Here is a 20907-nt window from a genome sequence, read left to right as displayed (position 1 = left end):
AAGGCATTCACTCCTCATCCCAGCCGGAAACAACGTTGAACGACCACGTCTACAACAACACGGTGACAAAAAAGTTTTTTTCTCTCGGAACATAATGAAAGTTGTCTCTTCATTCAGTCTTTTTTTGATGGCTTTATTGGCGGTGGCTGGAATTGCCAACGGTAAGTTGATCTGTTTGCTTTCGAAACTGAATTGTTATTAGGAACATTGCCGTCAGCAACTTGCGTCGCCTGATTGAGCCATATCATCGAAGAACGTAGCATAGAATAAAACTGGAAAGAAAGGGTCAGAATCGCTTTTAGCGCAAAACGTCCCTTTAATAAAAGTGTAAATCAGTGCCTTCCTTATGCATGGTTTATTCTTAAAATGTAGGGAATTTCTAGTTGTTCTGTTATTGTGGGGACGAGACAGACCTGATGGAACTTTAAATGCTTTTGAGTTTTAAACAAATAAACCCTCACTTTCTCTAAGTAAGGGTCGAGATCAAACACGGCAGGAAGTGCGCACCCAAGCTGATTAAAACAGCGTCTCTAAACCGACACGAACAAAGGGGTTATCACTCGAAGGTAACATAACCTATCAATGATTTTAACTCGGGAGATCTGCATGCTACTATTTTTCTCGGTGGTTGCTGCTCATCTTTTGTAAGCAGTTTGTGACGGGGAGACTGTCCTTTAGAAAACAAGTTTTTAATAGTGGACGTTAACGTTTTCAAGAGATGGGTAACTACTACTTGGCGAAAGAGCAACATTCTTCACCGTGTTAGGATGCAGTTTTAAAACTGATCATCGCATGAATAAATAAACAAACAGTGCACCTTTAATTAAAGCTCGGTTCAAGCAAGTTTAGATCCCCTCTTGATTGTGACAATGGTGGCAACAAGCCAAGTTGCATAATTTGATATCCAATTGGCACTTTCTGTGTTTACATTTCAATTAACTCAACTAGAAACTCAAATTGCTTTGTGAAACGTATTTCTTGACAAAAAAAAAATTAAGAAAACAGACTTTACATCCTGCGTTCTACAAGTAAATCTTTGTGCCATTTCCAAAAATGGCGACGATCTAAAAGCGACTACTTTTGCGTGTGCATGACCCGATGGAATTGCATGACAAGTAAATTGCCTTGTTGCCGTAAACTGATATCGAGAATCCGCGGACAGTTGCAAAATTTCGTAATTCATTTTATTTTAAAAAAGGACCCTTTTAATGAACCTTTTTCGAAAATTTATCAAAAAGTTCTATCGCGCTTCTTTTTCTCTGAAAAATCGATAAGTTCAAAAATACGCCTGAATGGCCTTTGTTCCCCCCTCATGTATTTGGTACATTCCTGGCCAACTGAAAGATTGGCCTTGACCTCTTGCGTGACAGCCGTTCAACGGATCGCATTACATTTTTTGTCATTTTTTAGCCCGAACTCTTTGAAAGCTGGACGCGCTGCCTATGGCGGGCCAAGAAAGAAACTTAGAGGAATTAAACTACAAGGATAAAACTTTAAGATGACATATATTTTGGTTTGTAAATATATCATACAAGACCCTTTTAAAGGCCTTTAAATGGGTCGCGACAGCCGTTCAGCTGTTCGCATCGTATTTTTGACAAAATAGCCCAAATTCTTTTAAACCTAGACGTGCCGCAGGAGCTCCCGACGTGCCGCTTATAGCGGCCAAGATAGAAAACTGGAGGAATTAAAATAAAAGGATAAAGCTTTAAGATGATGTATATTGTGATTTTAAAGTATCATATGGCAGACCTGTTCATAGGCCACTGAAGTTGACCTTTATTTACCTTCGCGAAAGAGACGCGAAGTACTTTATTTGAACTGGCCACTATTCAGGCTTAAGTGTCCCTGTCTGAGAAAGTGTTCCAGGGGCCAAAACCGGTGGTCAACCGATTCGGCTGAAACTTGGCACAAAAGTTGAGTATGATAAGATCGATATTCTCTGACCGGCTGTTCTGGAGTTTCATGGGTCCCATTTGTGGCCTACGGAGTACTAACAATTCATCCTTCTAGGTGGCATTTTGAAAGTGCTTTAAAACTCCACTGGTAAATTGTGCTGCCAAACCAATTTGACCATGGACTCCACTATAGTGGAGCTTTACCTCATAAATGTAAATTTGTTTTCAGGTGATTAGACAGAGAGGGGCCTGGGGCTAAAGTTAGGTCAAATTTGAGGTCAAAATCATTATCCAAAATTGCCATTTTTCAAAAAACCATAACACTCACCTACCTTCTTGCATAACCTTCATACCAAATCCAGTCTGTACTTAATTGACCCATTTATCAAAATCAGTCGAGAAAAATTTGGCTTATTAAGGTTTGCTAGGTTTCTAGCACAGACTCTGCATGCCCCTTTGAGGCCAAGCAAAATGGAATTTTGAGCACAATTCATGCTATAAACAGACCAAATTCTTGACATAAAGCTTTTCTTTTGTATTTGGTGAGTGAAAATGAAACAATAAAGCCATTTCAGTGTCATTACCTAGAAATACCTCGACTCATAGCTTACAAATGCTCTAAAAAGGCCTCTGATTTGCAAACAGCCGAGTTTAACAAATAAAGGTAATTTTTTCCTTTGAAAACCTAGTACCATCATAGAGCACAAACGGATGATGTTCTCACCTAGATATGACAATCTTTTTTACAGATCCTTGAATTTCCTCTGATTTATATTTTCCAGGTCATATTTCCATACATACTATACTCACAAGCATGCAAAGTCTCTCATGATATTTTGTCGGACCAATTCTTTGATGCATTATGAATTGAGCTTAACGAAAACGACCCTTAACAGAAGATCTATCGTTGAACATTCGATAGCCGCGCTAGCTCTTGGAAAATACGCATTATGGCATCAGTAAAAGAGCAGGATGATACATACAAGTTGTAGTGAGTAGCGTCCAGGTGACTTGTGATCCACCCGATTTCCCTGGTACGTTAGAGCTTAATAAATCGAATAATTCGGCAGTAAATAAGAAATCCACAGTTGGGAGAGCTGGATAACAAATATTTTGCCTTGCAGTTTATATGAAACATGCCATGTAACACCTAGAGATGCGATGGCTATTGTATCGACTAGCCCACCATCTTGGACGTGAGAGTGAGAGGACTGGACTAAGTCGAGGAGTCACGCAACCTGCAGTGAGTTTTGAGTAACGCGGGTTTATCGACCATCACTTGCGGTAATCACAGGAATTTGCTAACTGTAGAAGAAGTTCATAATACGGAGGCTTAGTAGTAGCACTACCTATAATTTCAACGTCAAAAAAACCTCTCACAATAACTGTAGTTGACTGAGTTTTTGCTTTTGCAACACCTTGGCTAATCTTCCCTTGGCAGAGAGTTCGCGAAAGTCGAAATCTTCATACAAAAGGGAATTGAAAAACAGCCAAACTACTTTTGAAAAATGTGTCCTAAACCCTTTTAATAGGAAAAAATTAAGGAAAATTGTTTTGGACGTGAGGTTGAATTCCCCGTCCTTGTAGCTTTGGCATCGCGCGGTCTTCTGATCGCCTTGGACGCACCTGACCCTAAGCAGTCATGTCCTTATGGCAAGACAACAACGGAGTCATTCCTGTTTCGTGCAGAGCCCATGAAACGGTACCGCACTGATCATTTACCCCTCCAGAGAAACAAAGCGCCATCGTAAATTCTCCTGAAACTTCTTATCGCTACACTTTTAATACTTGATAAGGACACAAACATCTACGCTTGAAGAGTGGAAGAGAAGGAGACTCGGTCCAGTCCTAATACTCTCACGTCCAAAATGGTGGGCCCTATTGGCATCATCTTATGTCTCGAGTGGAATATTTCATTTAAACATCGACAATAATTTTTTGTCATTGAGCTCTTCTGACTGTGGATTCCTTCTTTGTTGGATGGTTTCATTTATTCAGTTCTAAAGTACCTGAGATCTCTGGTGGATCACAAGTCACCTGGACGGTGCTCACTGCGTCACGTCATCTTATGTATGCAACTTCATGCTCGCTTAGTGATGGGCATTTGCGAGAGCTGTTCAGCCTATCCAAAGGTCAGACGTGGATCATCTTTTAACGATGGTTTTATGCTTAGCTTAATGGTTAAGGCCGGGTTAAGGTCACTTTAATTTCAAATAATAAACGGCTTGACAAAATAAAGAGACTTGCATGCTTGGAGTATGATACGTATGGAAATATGACCTAATAAACATGTAGATCAGAGAAAATTCAAGTACCTTTAAAAGTATTGTCATATCTGGGTCTGAAAATCATCATTAATTTTGTGCTCTATGATGGTTTCTAGGTTTTCATTTATTACTTTACTTTATTTGGCTAAACCGCTTGGTGTTTGTAGAGCTAATCAGAGGATTTCTTAGAGTAATTGTAAGCTTCTTGGAGTAATGTTTCATTTACACTCGCCAAATATAAATTAAAGGCCTTATGTCAAGAGTTTGGTCTGTTTATAGCATGAGTTATGCTCAAAATTCCAATTTGCTTAGCCTTAGAGGGGCATGGAGAGTTTGTGCCAAAAACCTGACAAACCTTGATAAGCCAAATTTTTCTCAACTGATTTTGATAAATAGGTCACTGAAGTACATACTGGATTTAGTATGAAAGTTATGCAAGAAGGCAGGTGAGTGTTATGGTTCTTTGAAAAATGGCAATTTTGGGTAATGATTTTGACCTCAAATTTGACCTAACTTTAGCCCAGGCCCCTCTTTGTCTAATCACTTGAAAACATATTTACATTTCTGAGGTAAAAGCTCCACTATAGTAGAGTCCATAGTCAAATTCATTTGGCAGCACAATTTACCAATAGAGTTTTAAAGCACTTTTCCAGAAGGATGAATTGTTGGTGCTCCGTAGGCCACAAATGGGACCCCCCCCTGAAACTCCAGATCAGGCGGTCAGAGAAGTGAGTCAAAGTGGCTATTGAGATATTTTATCATACTCAACTTCTGTGCCAAGCTTCAGCCGAGTCGGTTGACCCCCACTTTTGGCCCTCGGAACACTTTCTCCGACAGGGACACTTAAACGCAACAACATAAGAAGAAATTAATATTTTCCAAGAGATGAAAGGACTATCTGCTAGTAAGCAAAATTTAAAAGCGGGATTGCGACGCGTTGTAGCGTACGAAGTTGCCCAAGTTGCATAGTGGGACAACGGCTATTAATTAAGGCGTATTTGAACTTTTAGAATTTTCGGAGAAAAAAAAGCGCGATAGTACTTTTTGATAAAATTTTTGAAAAAGGTTCATTAAGAGGGTTCTTTAGAAAAAATAAAACGAATTACGAAATTTTACAACTGTCGGCGGATTCTCGATATATATGGTCAGTGGCTTTTAAATGTACTCAGTTTTGACAAGTTCTGACAGAACTATTACGATATGTAAATTGGGAACTCAGATTATTCGATATCATCAGAATTTTTTAAACGGAAAAATGCAGACAAACTTACGAGCAGGAAGAGAGTTTTCGATCGGTGCACAAATAGCTTTCATAATATCTATAATGCGTAAAAGTGGAGGATAACTGAAGATTGACCTCCAGTCGAGGAGTGCGCGAGTAAGGAGCGATCGAACGGGCTGACGCGCGAGTGAGAAAGCTCTCCTTCCCGGACGCGTGCAAGTGAAAATAGCGCGAAATAGCTTCTCGACTCCACATAAACTTTTTCCTGTTGTAGGAGGAACTTTCATATTGATCACATACAGGAGTTGATTGATTTATGTGACTCCCCTCATTAGGACAATGCACCTGAGAGTCAAGTTTTCGTGGGTCAATCCACGATCCTGTAATCGCGAAAGTTATGTGAGTTTCAAAGCAATGGCGAATATTTCAAGGTGAGGCTGTCATTTTACTAAAGTTTTCCAAAATGGCTTGATTAAACACTTTTCTTCGAATCAGTTTTTCCGTCTCGACACTTAACGCAAATGCGTAACTGTTAAATCGTAACCACAATTTCAACCGATACGATACAAAGGAAATGTCATTTAAAGTGCACCTAAACCCTAAATTTTTTTCGCTTAACCAAATAAGCGTATTGTTTGGAGTATTTCTGTGCAAAAATTTTTTTTATTTGCTCAAATCTTCATTTTTCTGTGCACAGTCAAAATACGGAAAATCGGCAGCCATCTTGGCCCACGACCGAGTTTAGAGAGAAATGGTTCTACCGGGGTAATGTGACGTCAAATCGAGAACGCGAAAGTCTGCATTTCACACATTTTCACTTGTTTGGGAATGTTGTAGTCGATATTGTCCGAAAATATGCCTACTAAGTGTGTTGTAGGAGGATGTAGCAACGTACGAAATTTGCGAGGCGGTATCGCGCTTCGTACGTACATCCCTCATACAACACACCTAGTCGGCATATTTCGGACAATATCGACGACAACCTTCCCAAACAAGTGAAAATGTGTGAAATGCAGACTTTCGTGTTCTCGATTTGACGTCACATTACCCGGTAGAACCATTCCTCTTTAAACTCGGTCGTGAGCCAAGATGGCGGCCGATTTTCCGTAGTTTGACTAGGCACAGAAAATTGAAGATTTGAGCAAATAAAAAATATTTTGCACAGAAATACTCCAAACAATACGCTTATTTCCTTAAGCGAAAAAAGTTTTTGGGTTTAGGTGCACTTAAAGAGATAGTCAAAGCCCCGAATTTCCTGACTTACTGGGCTCAAGTAAATTATCTTAAAGTAATGTATCAGTTGAACGAAATTAACCACACTTGTTCAAAGCTTAAATAGCCTTGTGCGCGGTTTTGCTACTACAGTAATTATAAATGTTCTCTCTCCCTGGATTAGAGATTAAGTGAATCTTGCATATTGTTTTCTTTTTTAATCTTTCGTAGCCATCGCCTAAAAGTTGTTCAATTAGTATTCCAGATTTTTCCCAGATCAAGCTCTTTATCGTTGATCCTGAAAAATCGTCTCTGTATTTTTCACGTGGATCGCTTCACGTGGATTGCTTTAGGTGGATAGCATATTGCTTCTACTGTGGAGAGCAAAGAGTGAAAAGAAGGAAAGTTCCTTTGAATTACTTTATATGTGAATCATTCAGAGAGTGATAGATGAAGCTTACGACAACTAGTTCGGCGGTTTAAATTTGATTACAATTGAAGCATTGAAGTCTGTAGACTCGCTTGACTTTAAGGCAGTTGAAAAAACAACTTTTTCATGATATTTCCGGCATTAATTCGCAGTAGCAAAATTACCTTGGCTCACTGTGCGCATGGTATTGCCTACAATTGACCTTCTTCGCTATCAAACCGGTCGTACATCGTCTTTTACAGTTACAGGGACAACCCCTACGAAATTCTCGCCAAAACCGAAAATATAATTACTTTGTGCGCTCAAAGATAATTGAGCATAACAGTGGGTAGTGCGAGATGCAAGGATCCCCAAAGCAATAACATCCTTTCTTCCTGCATCACAAACAAGGGGAATCTTGCATATTCTTTCCTTTCCCCAGAAGGTATCACCTAAAATTTACTTGCTCTCTCTTTTCTCCTCAGCTGAACTAGTTGTTGATGTAACTCCCGCAATCGGTTATCCAATGGAGTATTCCTCGCTTACTATAACCTGCGCTGCTCATGATCCTAACAATGCAGTTGTGCCAGGTAGAATTCAAATTGTCAGAATAACAGATCAATTCGGCACTGAGAAAAATATGACTGATGCGGACAGCAACCTCAACTTTACAACAACAAAAGAAGGTAAGAAACCTAAATATATTTGCAAACTGTTCTTAATCTGAAAGAAACATTAGCAGCAATGTTTCAGTTGTCAAACGAGGATAATACAACAATAGGCTACAAGGAAGAACAGGGTTTTCTACTTTTTTACCCTTGGATTGAAAATAGAAATCACAGGCGTTTGGTATTAGATTTACTTGGAAACTCAATAATTTTTTTCAGCTGTTCGTTATAAAACGGTTTTATGTTAAGTGATGCTCAAGACCACGAATCTTCCGCCCCAGGCTTCTGAAAGACAAGTGGAACTACGTTCACTGTCATAATCCCTGTCATGTCATGTTCGAGTTTTTCTGCGATAGGGGAGGTGTGTCAGTACCTGGCCTTGGAGAGAGAGGCAAAATGCTTCTAAAAAACAGCCTGAAAGCACTGAAAAAAAGAGAAAACATATATTTAGTTACTTACTTTTACGTTGATTGTATTACTGGAAGCGCTCATGGAATGTTTCACGTCTTAACTGTTTTTCCTTTCCTTGCAGACAATGGCCGCAAACTCGTAGTTACTATGAAAATTATCAACGTCACAGAAGACTACGACTCGGGACTTGACTTTTACATATGCCGCGCATACCCAGTGAACGGCAGTAGTAAAATCGGAAAGCGTCAATTCAATATTAATGTCATTCAAGGTATGTTCTTTTATGAGAAGTTAGATGAATTAATTTTCAGATTTCGTGAAGGAGGTATATATTAATTGTAACCGTTCCTTACCCTCGGCCAAAATAGCCCCAGAAATAAATAACTGACTAATCATGTAGCACATTTACTCAAGCAAAACAATGGAAGCGTCACCGAGGATGAATCTACCGACCTCTACCTTATGATTACAGATAGAATTGGACGACACGAAGTCCTGACACCAATTAATCAAAATTCGAAAAAGATATTGGCAATAAGTTTTCATTATTAAGAAACAACAGGTAACTCGGCAAAGTGTGCGAGATCAGTGCACACATGGTGCGTTCTGCCAAAAAACTGAACAGGCATGACATGCTAACTGTCCCTTAAACTGTCCCGTAACACTGTCCCGTAACACTGTCCCGTAACACTGTCCCGTAACACTATCCCGTAACACTGTCCCGTAACACTGTCCAATTACAAGCATGACGGGTACACTGTCCTATTAGAGCTCAAATCTCACTCACGAGATTTATTTGCTTCAGTATGTTCTGCGATTGGTCCCAATCAGATGCAAAACTAAAATCATTTGCCTTTTGGCAATAAAAAAGCAGCTCGCTTCTTTATACATTGGGCCGCTCATTGGTTCATCGTGATATTATCTTCCGGCGACCTATTGGCCGTTGCGATTGATTTGCATTTGCTTGAAACAGCACTCAGGCGGAAAGCGCTCTCAAATATTCGTTCTCTTTCAGAAAAAGACAAACCCAAAGTAACCGTCTCTAAACTGAAGGAGGTGGACCATTCCGTCACCACGACGATATTTTGCAACGTGTCATTCAGAGGAAGCCAAAAAGCAACACTGAAAGGTTTCTGGTGGACCAAAGACGGTAAAAACCTGACTGACTCTCTCATAGACGAAACAAAAGAATCCACCTCGTTGGTTCTCAAAGATATTGACATGAAAGATGGAGGGAAGTATTCCTGCATCCTGTATGTCCTCCTTGAGCAACGGGTTCCGTACAAAGTGGAAGACAGTACCTCGCTCACAGGTAAGTGCTTCGTTAGTGACGTATGGATGTATTCGAAATTTCAAAATCGTTTACCAGACAACTCTCTAACTTGCGTCCTTGTATTGTGTAGTGTTTTTAATTGCATGATTTCCTATAATCTGCCAATTTTCCAAAGGGCTTTTACAACTTTACTGTTGTTTTTGTTATTGTATTATCATTATTATTATTGTTACTATTATTACTATTATTATTATTATTGTCTCTGCTATTGTTATTATCGCTTTTATCAGTATTGTTATTACTGTGTTGTGATTTCATTTGTCTGAATCCCATTAATCTGCTTTGCCCAAAAAAATGGATAAACTCAATTAGATAAGCTCTAAAGAAAAGCGCTCTTTCAGCTTCCTTAGCTTTCTTGCCGCATTTGACTATTCACATTATTATTTTCATTATATTCAATAATATAATTGTTATCACTATTATTGTAATTAATTGTTATGTGAGTGGTATCTGTAGCAGTAGTTAGTAGTATCGGTATTACCATTAGCATTGTCATTTTTATTATTATAAGTATTATTATTGCTATGACTAATATTTTAATCACTATCATCAACATTTCAGTTAGACCTTGGTTTGAAAGTAAAGATGATAAATCAGTTAAGATGAGGTTGGAAGGAGAGTTAACTTTGGTGTGCGGCGCCAGAGGATACCCTCTGAAGGTGGAGTGGAAGTTCAAGAATGAGACAGACGGATCAGTTAAACCTTGCATAGGTAAGTTTGAATTAGACGTAACTCGAAAAACTTTTATTGTCTGTCAGTCAGTGTTTTAGTTCCGTCTCTGTATTTATTCGGTCGGTAAGCGAGCCATAACGTTTTTCAGCTGTCCCTTAAACTTTCTGTTAGACGGACAGCCAGCCAGACAGTCTTGTTGTCAGCCAGCCAGCCAGTCAGCCAGTCAGGCAGTAGTAGGCTAGCTAGCCAGCCAGCCAGCCAGGCAGCCGGCCAGTTTGCCATTCCGTCACTCTTTAAGTCAGTTAGTCATTTGGTTATGCGGTCGGTTAGTCATTCAGTCAGGCAGATCATCCTTCAGTCCTGGATGAACAATCCTTTTGGTCAATTTGTTTTATAGCTACCATTCATTATCAATCAGCCAACAGCCATTACGTTTGTCGATGCTATTTGCAACAGGTTATTCTATTCCCAAACCTTTTTAATGTTCATATTTTAGACTCTTCAAAGGATGAGCGTTACAATGTCAGCCAGAAGGGACCCTATGATCCATATTCCTTAACCATTGAAAGCTTGAGCGAAGCTGACATTGGAGTTTATTATTGCTGTCTGCCATCGGGCTGCTCTGAGGACATTGATAAGGATCGGTGCCAAAGCTTTGACATCGATGAAATAGGTAGGTATTTAGCAATTATTCCACGAGCACGCGTTGGAGATGAGATGATAGATAGCCAACGAGGCGCGTAGCGCCTCGTTGGCTATAATCCTCTCACATCCAACAAGTGCGAGTGGAATAATTGTTTTATTAAAAAAAGCGCCCCCAAGATATTAGACAAATCTTCCCGACTTTATTTTGTTAGAAGAAACCGGATGTTACAATGTACAGATATTATATTATGGTATATTGGCTCATATACCATAATGGCTAAGCCAATAAAAAGTCTTGAATTGCATTATCCAATGATCCAGTTTTTAATAATTCTAGTTACACCAAGTTTTTGGGCCGGTGCATAGGTACATTTTGAAGGTATATCCTGGAAGTACACAATTCTTGTGAAAAATTAAAACCCTCATTTTTGCCCAGAGAAGATTTTCGTTTCTAAGGAGGTGTAATCTATCAGTGTTTAAAAAAAACCGCTCTCTTGAGGAGAACTCAGAAAACATACTGTCTCGTTATCTCGGATCCCATTTAAGACGGTGTGCATCCACACAGTAGTGGTTTTGTAACTGAATCAGTTATATTTTAAATTAAATAAAAATGGATTTAAGGCTGCTTCATGAATATGTTTGTTCCGGTCATGTATTCGGTTTTATTTCGAAAAGCACATGGAATGAATAATGCGCACCCGTGCGAATGCTTACAAGAACCAACCGCATACACTACAGTTCCGGCAGGTAAAGAATCAGTCTTTTGATAGCCTTCAACAAACAGTAATCCTTCATTTCCTGTCTATTCGAGACCTAACCAGAGCAGCGGTCTAAAATAACCCTAAAACATCTTTGAAATTACGCATGTAAACATTTGTAACACAGTCCTGACACCAATTAATCAAAATTCGAAAAAGATATTGGCAATAAGTTTTCATTATTAAGAAACAACAGGTAACTCGGCAAAGTGTGCGAGATCAGTGCGCACATGGTGCGTTCTGCCAAAAAACTGAACAGGCATGACATGCTAACTGTCCCTTAAACTGTCCCGTAACACTGTCCCGTAACACTGTCCCGTAACACTGTCCCGTAACACTATCCCGTAACACTGTCCCGTAACACTGTCCAATTACAAGCATGACGGGTACACTGTCCTATTAGAGCTCAAATCTCACTCACGAGATTTATTTGCTTCAGTATGCTCTGTGATTGGTCCCAATCAGATGCAAAACTAAATCAATTTGCCTTTTGGCAATTAAAAAGCAGCTCGCTTGTTTATACATTGGGCCGCTCATTGGTTCATCCTGATATTATCTTCCGGCGACTTATTGGCCGTTGCGATTGATTTGCATTTGCTTGAAACAGCACTCAGGCGGAAAGTGCTCTCAAATATTCGTTCTCTTTCAGAAAAAGACAAACCCAAAGTAACTGTCTCTAAATTGAAGGAGGTGGACCATTCTGTCACCACGACGATATTTTGCAACGTGTCATTCAGAGGAAGCCAAAGAGCAACACTGAAAGGTTTCTGGTGGACCAAAGACGGTAAAAACCTGACTGACTCTCTCATAGACGAAACAAAAGAATCCACCTCGTTGGTTCTCAAAGATATTGACATGAAAGATGGAGGGAATTATTCCTGCATCCTGTATGTCCTCCTTGAGCAACGGGTTCCGTACAAAGTGGAAGACAGTACCTCGCTCACAGGTCAGTGCTTCGTTAGTGACGTATGGATGTATTCGAAATTTCAAAATCGTTTACCAGACAACTCTCTAACTTGCGTCCTTGTATTGTGTAGTGTTTTTAATTGCATGATTTCCTATAATCTGCCAATTTTCCAAAGGGCTTTTACAACTTTACTGTTGTTTTTGTTATTGTATTATCATTATTATTATTATTACTATTATTACTATTATTATATTATCTCTGCTATTGTTATTATCGCTTTTATCAGTATTGTTATTACTGTGTTGTGATTTCATTTGTCTGAATTCCATTAATCTGCAATGCCCAAAAAAATGGATAACCTCAATTAGATAAGCTCCAAAGAAAAGCGCTTTTTCAGCTTCCTTAGCGTTCTTGCCGCATTTGACTATTCACATTATTATTTTCATTATATTCAATAATATAATTGTTATCACTATTATTGTAATTAATTGTTATGTGAGTGGTATCTGTTGCAGTAGTTAGTAGTATCGGCATTACCATTAGCATTGTCATTTTTATTTATATAAGTATTATTATTGCAATGACTAATATTTTAATCACTGTCATCAACATTTAAGTTAAACCTTGGTTTGAAAGTAAAGATGATAAATCAGTTAAGATGAAGTTGGGAGGAGACTTAACTTTGGAGTGCGGAGCCAGAGGATACCCTCTGAAGGTGGAGTGGACGTTCAAGAGTGAGACAGACGGATCAGTTAAGCCTTGCATAGGTAAGTTTGAATTAGACACAACTCGAAAAAAACTTTTGTCTGTCAGTCAGTGGTTTAGTTCCTTCTCTGCATTCAGTCGGTGGGTAAGTGAGCCATGATGTTTTTCAGCTGTCCCTTAAAAATTCTGTCAGCCAGCCAGCCAGTCTGCTATTCCGTTACTCTATCAGTCAGTTAGTCGTTTAATTATTTGGTCGGTTAGTCATTCAGTCAGTCAGATCATCCATCAGTCCTGGATAAATGAATCCTTCGGGTCAATTTTTTTTATAGCTACCATTCATTATCAGTCAGCCAACAGCCATTAAGTTTGTCGATGCTATTTGCAACAGGTTATTCTATTCCCAAACCTTTTTAATGTTCATATTTTAGACTCTTCAAAGGATGAGCGTTACAATGTCAGCCAGAAGGGACCCTATGATCCATATTCCTTGACCATTGAAAGCTTGAGCGAAGCTGACCTTGGAGTCTATTATTGCTGTCTGCCATCAGGCTGCTCCGAGGACATTAATAAGGATCGGTGCCAAAGCTTTGACATCGATGAAAAAGGTAGATATTTGTAGTTACAGCAAGTTTTGGGCTGGTGCAAAAGTACATTTTAAAGAATAACATCTAAACATCTCGAAGTGCACAATTCTTTAAAAAAAAAAAAAAAAAGAAAAGGATGGGCGTTAGAAGGTCAGCCAGAAGGGACCTTACGATCCCAATTCCTTGACCATTGAAAGCTTGAGCGAAGCTAACTTAAAGTTTATTATTGCTGCCTGCCATCAGGCTGCTGCGAGGACAATATTGAGGATCACAATCAAAGCTTTGACATCGATGAAAAAGGTAGATATTTGTAGTTACAGCAAGTTTTGGGCTGGTGCAAAAGTACATTTTAAAGAATAACATCTAAACATCTCGAAGTGCACAATTCTTTAAAAAAAAAAAAAAAAAAAAAAAGGATGGGCGTTAGAAGGTCAGCCAGAAGGGACCTTACGATCCCAATTCCTTGACCATTGAAAGCTTGAGCGAAGCTAACTTAAAGTTTATTATTGCTGCCTGCCATCAGGCTGCTCCGAGGACAATATTGAGGATCACAATCAAAGCTTTGACATCGATGAAAAAGGTAGATATTTGTAGTTACAGCAAGTTTTGGGCTGGTGCAAAAGTACATTTTAAAGAATAACATCTAAACATCTCGAAGTGCACAATTCTTTAAAAAAAAAAAAAAAAAAAAAAGGATGGGCGTTAGAAGGTCAGCCAGAAGGGACCTTACGATCCCAATTCCTTGACCATTGAAAGCTTGAGCGAAGCTAACTTAAAGTTTATTATTGCTGCCTACCATCAGGCTGCTGCGAGGACAATATTGAGGATCACAACCAAAGCTTTGACAACGATGAAAGAGGTAGATATTTGTAGTTACACCATTTGTAGTTGCACTGCCTCCCGGTTAGCTCAATCGATAGAGCGCTGGACTGCGGGAGGTCGAGGGTTCGAGCCCCGGCCGGGCCAATACTCAAGGTCTTTAAAATAATTGAGAAGAATATGCCGCCTTTCTATAACATCAAGTAATGTTTAGATATTCTAGTCTTCTCGGATAGGGACGAATAAATGGAGGTCCCGTCTCCTCTAGGGTTAGGGGTAGGAGACGTTAATTTCCCACACACGAGATTACTGTGTGATGAATGCCCTCCCCTGGGCTGGGATGGGTGGGTTTACTGGGTGGGATGGGTGGGTTTACTGGGTGGGATGGGTGGGTTTACTTGTAAATGAATCAGTTATGTTTTAAATTAGACAAAAATGGATTTAAGGCTGCTTCATGAATATGTTTGTTCTGTAGGTAAAGAATAAGTCTTTTAATAGCCTTCAACAACAGTAATCATTCATTTCCTGTCTATTCGAAACCTAAGGAGCAGCGCGCTAAAAGAACCCTAAAACATCTTTGAAATTACGCTTGTAAGAATTTGTAACATAGCGAAGAAATCTGTCAACCTTCATTGGAATTAATGCCTACATTTTAAATTTTTTTTTTTTACCCTCTTTTTCCCAAAGATGTTCCAACTGCCGGAACAGTGTCTGTGGTTGCTCATAATGTGTTCGTCATCTTGGCTTTGTTTGTGGTGTCGCTTTCCTGCCCGTAGAGTTAAAGTTAGTCTGTCTAGAAGCAACCAGGTAACGCAAAAGGAAACGAAGAAAAATATAGAAGTTAATTTGAAAGCACTTTTTCTTCTTCTACCCTCTTGTTGTGGCTCCGTTGCATACTTTCTATGCCATGGATATAAGAGAATATGATTTGAAACCTTTTTTAGAAAACCTTAGCATGTTTACTGAGTTTGGTTTGTTTGGTGATGTACTCCTCGACAAAGTTTTAGTGTAGTTCAGTTTTTGACTTCATTACCAGCTAAGTGTAAATCAAAACAAATCAGTCATTCGAGGGTAGGAAAAAGTGAAGCAAATAGCAGCTGTTGAGTTTGACTTAATAATAGCGCCTTTTTAGAGAATGTAAGCTTCATCAGTAAGCGCCAATTAATACCATTGCAAGAAATTCACCATAATATTTGTTACGCACAAGAATTTTAAAAATGTTATGAACTCATAGCTGTAGAAATTAACCTATATAAAGAAAAAAATTTTTAAAAAATCAGAATATTGCTCAATATTCCACGTATATTTTTCTCCACACAAGTATTTGTAATAAGATCAAACAGCTGTAGAAGTATTTTCTGGAAGAATTAAAACTCTAAATAGCCCACAGGTGGCCTAAGCGTACTGTGTGTGATTTTGTGGTCTAAAGGTCATTAACAGGAATACCTAATATATTAAGATCGAATTTTAAGCGTAAGCGTGGGCCATTTAAGGAAAATTAAAAAAAGTTAAGAACAAATTAAAAAGGAAAATAAAATCGAGGAATGTAACGTATGAAGTCTCTTTACCTGTTTTCCGTAGTCCCTTTGTCGTTTACGTCCTTTTAACGCTTTTTTGACGACTTTCTTTGTAACGCGTGTGATGCTACCAGTCAACTGTATATAGAAAAACACAAGGCTGGAAACTTTAACCGGTCCTGAACACCAACCGTCGCCACTCGAAGGCTGATAAATTTCACATAAGTCGACCGATCTCTCTCAAATTTCCACCCGCGAGAGCGCTTTGCTAATACCTACCCATTCCAGCGGCAAAAGTATCCAAATTTTGCTGTATCGATCCGAGAGCCGCTCCGTTTTACCACCCATTCTGGCTAAATTGCTTTGTAAGTACGCGCACAGGTAGCCCAAGCTCTCTATATGAACTACGCAAGGAACGCAATATGGCATATCGATTTATAAGGATTTTATGGGATTTTCTACTAGATATCCATATTCAATAGAAATGGCTTACCTTATTCCATACGGGGGTTGTTTGCTCCTGGTGCGTCGTTATTTTACCGATTTAACTTGATTTAAGCGATTTTTTTTTAATCCTTCTCTTCTTAAAGAGAAGCATTTCGCTTCTCTTTAAGAAGAGAAAACCAGGATTAAAAAAATCGCTTAAATCAAGTTAAAGCAAAGGCATAGAAAAAACCAGGAAAGATTTATTACTCGACGTTTCGGGGTCATCGTGACTCCATTATCAAGAGACTAGTTTAAAAACATGCAAATAAGGAAAGGTACAAGAATAGCATAAATTAGACTGAACGGCTTAAACAAACACCTTGGCGCGGATGGAATCCGTTTGCACGTTCAGCGTTGGCTTACGCATGCGAATATACAACATTTCATTAACAAGGCAATCAAATTTGCCGTTACATTTCGTGATGACGTTGAATTGCTCGATCAAGCGTTCAGGCATTTCACTATTGTGCTGGAGGTGGTAGTGTTTGTAGATAGAAGATGATTTCCTTTTGTGCCCTTCTACGCGCTCGTGTAAGTGACCACGAGTGTAGCCCACATACCCTGCATCACACAGGTTACATTTAAATTCATAAACGATACATTGTTGGTTAACAATAGGGGGCTTAATTTCGTGTTGCTTAAGCTGTTGATCGAGCTTAGGGCTAACGAACACTGGTTGGACAGTCACGCTTAACTTCGAGCCAACGCTGAACGTGCAAACGGATTCCATCCGCGCCAAGGTGTTTGTTTAAGCCGTTCAGTCTAATTTATGCTATTCTTGTACCTTTCCTTATTTGCATGTTTTTAAACTAGTCTCTTGATAATGGAGTCACGATGACCCCGAAACGTCGAGTAATAAATCTTTCCTGGTTTTTTCTAAATCAAGTTAAATCGGTAAAATAACGACACCAGGAGCAAACAACACACGTATGGAATAAGGTAAGCCATTTTTATTGAATATTTTCACTTTTAACTACCTCCATGTATATCTAGTAGAAAATCCCATATAAATCCTTATAAATCGATATGCCATATTGTGTTCCTTGTGTGGTTCATATAGAGAGCTTGGGCTACCTGTGGTACGCGTAATCCTTTTGCCCTTACTACGAGATTCAAATAACGAAGCGCATCCGGTCGAATTACACGCACATTAATTCCCAGACGGTGTTGTTTGACAATAGGGCAAACGTAACAACCTTCCTATCAATCCCCTGGAGAGTCTTTTATTTGGTTAGATGATATATAAATGAAATAATGGGTCTAGATGCACAGAGTAATTTCCCTCTCAATTTCCTCGAACCCTTTGCTGCGAAAAGTGATCATGACCTTTGTATGCTCCACTTGTAACCACTGTATCTGATCAATACGGTTTTGAAAACTGGAATGTGAAAATTTATCGGATTTGACGGTTTTGCATACGGTTTTCGATCTTGATCCAATTTTTGCGGTTTTGTGGTTTTGGATAATTTTTTGATACGGTTTTTCGATTTACAATAGACCCCTATGCCCCCTGTTTATCGTTCGTAATGATTGCTCTGACGATTATATTTACAGAGCGCTTGCTTACTCTGGTGCAGACCCCTTTAACGTGTGGTCATCCGCCAATTTGAGTTGTTATGTGGATTAGCGATGCACTTTGGGTGCCAGACTCCCGTTCCCGGTTACCCTTTGCCCGGTAATTCCCCTTCGATCGTGGACTAAAGGGTCATAACGTCGATTCCCTCTCATGCTACAAGATACACATTTGTTCATTATTTCTCGAATAATTTTTGATTACTGAATCCTATTTCGGTCCGGTGGTCTCGAAAGTTTTCAGACTTTTATACAGAGGCGATATGAATTGACTATGAGCAAAAACACGAAATTCGCGATAAGAGCCACAATAGCACCATTTTGCGCGCTTATAGACAAATGATTCCTCCGTACTACATTGCGCACCCTGTACTGCGCAAAGGGATCACGTAATCAGCAAAATAAGCGCGTGCACATTCCGAGAGTAATTTTTCTACAAATTATATATCAAATTGTTCCATACGCTCAGGATATTCTATCAACCAAGTCTTTTTCAAGTGTTACCTTGAAAACTCTTGCTTCCAGCTAACGCAAAATGTACAGTGAACTGATGCCTGACCCGCGTGAATGGCGCCATCTGTACAGTACAGGCACAATCATATCTCCACAATCATATCTCCATCATATCTCCTAAACAAGCACGGTGACCTATCTCTGACAATATTAGGGCACATTTAGGGAAAGTTACAAAAAAGTTTTTGATCACTTCTTTTATGAGGAGTTACCCTGAATGGATTTCTTCAGGTGAGTTTTCAATACTCTCAGTCTCCCTGTATTAGAGACGAGATCGAGATTAATCCAGCGAATTGTTATCTTTCTTAATCGAAGCAATTGCCTAAACGTTGTTCAAGTCATATCCCAATCTTTCCTAGATCAAGCTCTCTATCGTTGATCTTGAAAATCATGTGCTTTTCTGGTGGATCGTTTCTCGTGGATAGCATATTGTTGCTGCACTGTGGAGCTGAGGGTGAAGAAAAGCAAGCTCGAATTTCTTGAATTTCTTTGTACGTGAATCATTTGAGAAGAAGAGCTCTCCCCTATACTACTTAGATTTGAAGGTTTCATTAGAAAGACGATTGAAGTATTGGAGGTTTTTCGACATTAAAAGAAAACGTTTTTCATGATTTTTCCGGTGGTCATCGCAGCAGCAAATAAACTTCACACACGATGAGTGTGGTGTTGCCTACAATTGACCTCAGCAGCAAATAAACTTCACACACGATGAGTGTGGTGTTGCCTACAATTGACCTCAGCAGCAAATAAACTTCACACACGATGAGTGTGGTGTTGCCTACAATTAGCCTCAGCAGCAAATAAACTTCACACACGATGAGTGTGGTGTTGCCTACAATTAGCCTCAGCAGCAAATAAACTTCACACACGATGAGTGTGGTGTTGCCTACAATTAGCCTCAGCAGCAAATAAACTTCACACACGATGAGTGTGGTGTTGCCTACAATTAGCCTCAGCAGCAAATAAACTTCACACACGATGAGTGTGGTGTTGCCTACAATTGACCTCAGCAGCAAATAAACTTCACACACGATGAGTGTGGTGTTGCCTACAATTAGCCTCAGTTTTTCGCCGTCAAACCATTTACAAAATCGTATTTTTCAGCTTGCAAGGATAATCTCCCACGAAATTAAAAAAACCAAACAGAATTATTGTGCGCGCTCAAAGACAATAGTGAGTAGTGCAAGAGAGTGGATAACATGCTTTCTTCCTGCATCCCACACGACGTGAAAATTAAATATCGTTTCCTACGTACATTTCGAAAAATAACATCTAAAACATCTCGATGTACACAATTCTCGCAAAAAAACCCTTATTATTGCCTAAAAAAAATTGTCTTTTCTAAGGAAGAAAGTCACACGAAGTGATCCATCACTGTTTAAAAAAGCTCTCATGAAGTGAGCTTAGAACACATACTGTCTCTATATTAGTGATCCAACTTAAGACGGTGTATATATTAGCGGCTTTTTTTTAATTGAGCCAATTGCGTCTTAAACAAAAATGGGTGTTTCACGGATATGTTTGTTCTGTAAGGTAAAGAGTCAGATAATAGGCTTCAATGACAAACCAGAGTTCCCTGTCTGTTCGAGGCTTAACCAGATCAACACGCTGAAAGACCGCTTAAATACCATTGATATCTTACGCTTGTAAAAATTGTAATATAACAAATAAATCTAATTGATATAGATATATAATAAAATATAGAAATTAATTTCTATATTTTAACATTTTTAATTTGGACCCTTTTTTTGGCGTCGCTTTCCTGTCTGTAGAGTTAAAGCTTGTCTGTCTAGAAGCGACTGAGTATGCTCGGAAAATGAAGCGAAGAAAAAAAAAATGCGGAAATTCGAAGCACTTTTTCTCCAACTTCTTGTTGTCACTCCGTTGCATACTTTCTATTTCATGTCTACGTCATTGATTGATGATTTACTCCTTGAAAAAGTGTTAGTGTAGTTCCGTTTTTTTACTTCGTTTCCAGCTAAGTGTAAATCAAAACAAATCGGTCATTCGAGGGTAGCAAAAAGAAAAGCAAAAAGCAGCTGTTGAGTTTGTAGAGGACAGGGAAGTATACCAAACAACTTGAACTTCACTCTTGACTTCAGCTGATTTTCATCTGAAGAGATGTTCACAGCTTCTGTACGCCATCAATTCAAGGTTATTTCTATGCCGTCCTCTAAATTTTTCCGATGCGTAAGTTTGTAAACTACCTGAGTTCTTTCCTGTTGTTTTATTAGCCTTTTAACTCTGCTAATTATGACTTTTCTTTGATAAGAACAGTCTTTTCGACCAAAATTTGAAACCCTTAAAGT

The 20907-nt window shown here is 39.0% G+C and overlaps 1 protein-coding gene across 5 annotated transcripts; it reads left to right on the top strand.

The window, feature by feature from the left end:
• On the top strand, positions 1-16064 carry LOC111328830 (peroxidasin homolog). 5 transcript variants are annotated; one of them, XM_088756993.1, is made up of 13 exons: positions 21-161; positions 5723-5818; positions 7494-7694; positions 8209-8358; positions 9103-9399; positions 9982-10131; positions 10589-10765; positions 12145-12441; positions 13020-13169; positions 13536-13712; positions 13935-13991; positions 14494-14550; positions 15198-16064. In XM_088756993.1, exons 3-13 carry the CDS (start codon positions 7535-7537, stop codon positions 15284-15286), a joined length of 1761 nt encoding a protein of 586 aa, XP_088613119.1. In that variant the 5' UTR covers positions 21-161; positions 5723-5818; positions 7494-7534; the 3' UTR covers positions 15287-16064. The 5 variants fall into 5 exon arrangements, with proteins under 5 accessions (XP_088613116.1, XP_088613117.1, XP_088613120.1 ...); XM_088756990.1 differs by lacking the exon at positions 5723-5818 and having other exon boundaries at positions 1-161; XM_088756991.1 differs by lacking the exon at positions 5723-5818 and having other exon boundaries at positions 1-161; positions 9103-9403; positions 9986-10131.
• Positions 16065-20907: the final 4843 nt, after the last annotated feature.

This window comes from Stylophora pistillata, chromosome 4 (genome assembly GCF_964205215.1).
Source record: "Stylophora pistillata chromosome 4, jaStyPist1.2, whole genome shotgun sequence".
Lineage (NCBI taxonomy): Eukaryota > Metazoa > Cnidaria > Anthozoa > Scleractinia > Pocilloporidae > Stylophora > Stylophora pistillata.
Note: the sequence above shows the minus strand (reverse complement) of the source record. Positions and strands in the feature narration are given on the sequence as shown.

Excerpts from the sequence above, each read along its gene's own strand:
- LOC111328830 (XM_088756990.1), top strand. The coding sequence starts at position 95 with ATGAAAGTTGTCTCTTCATTCAGTCTTTTTTTGATGGCTTTATTGGCG. Across the intron at positions 12,442-13,019 it reads AGACAGTACCTCGCTCACAG|TTAAACCTTGGTTTGAAAGT; the intron begins GTCAGTGCTTCG and ends TCAACATTTAAG. Across the intron at positions 14,551-15,197 it reads CTTTGACAACGATGAAAGAG|ATGTTCCAACTGCCGGAACA; the intron begins GTAGATATTTGT and ends TTTTTCCCAAAG.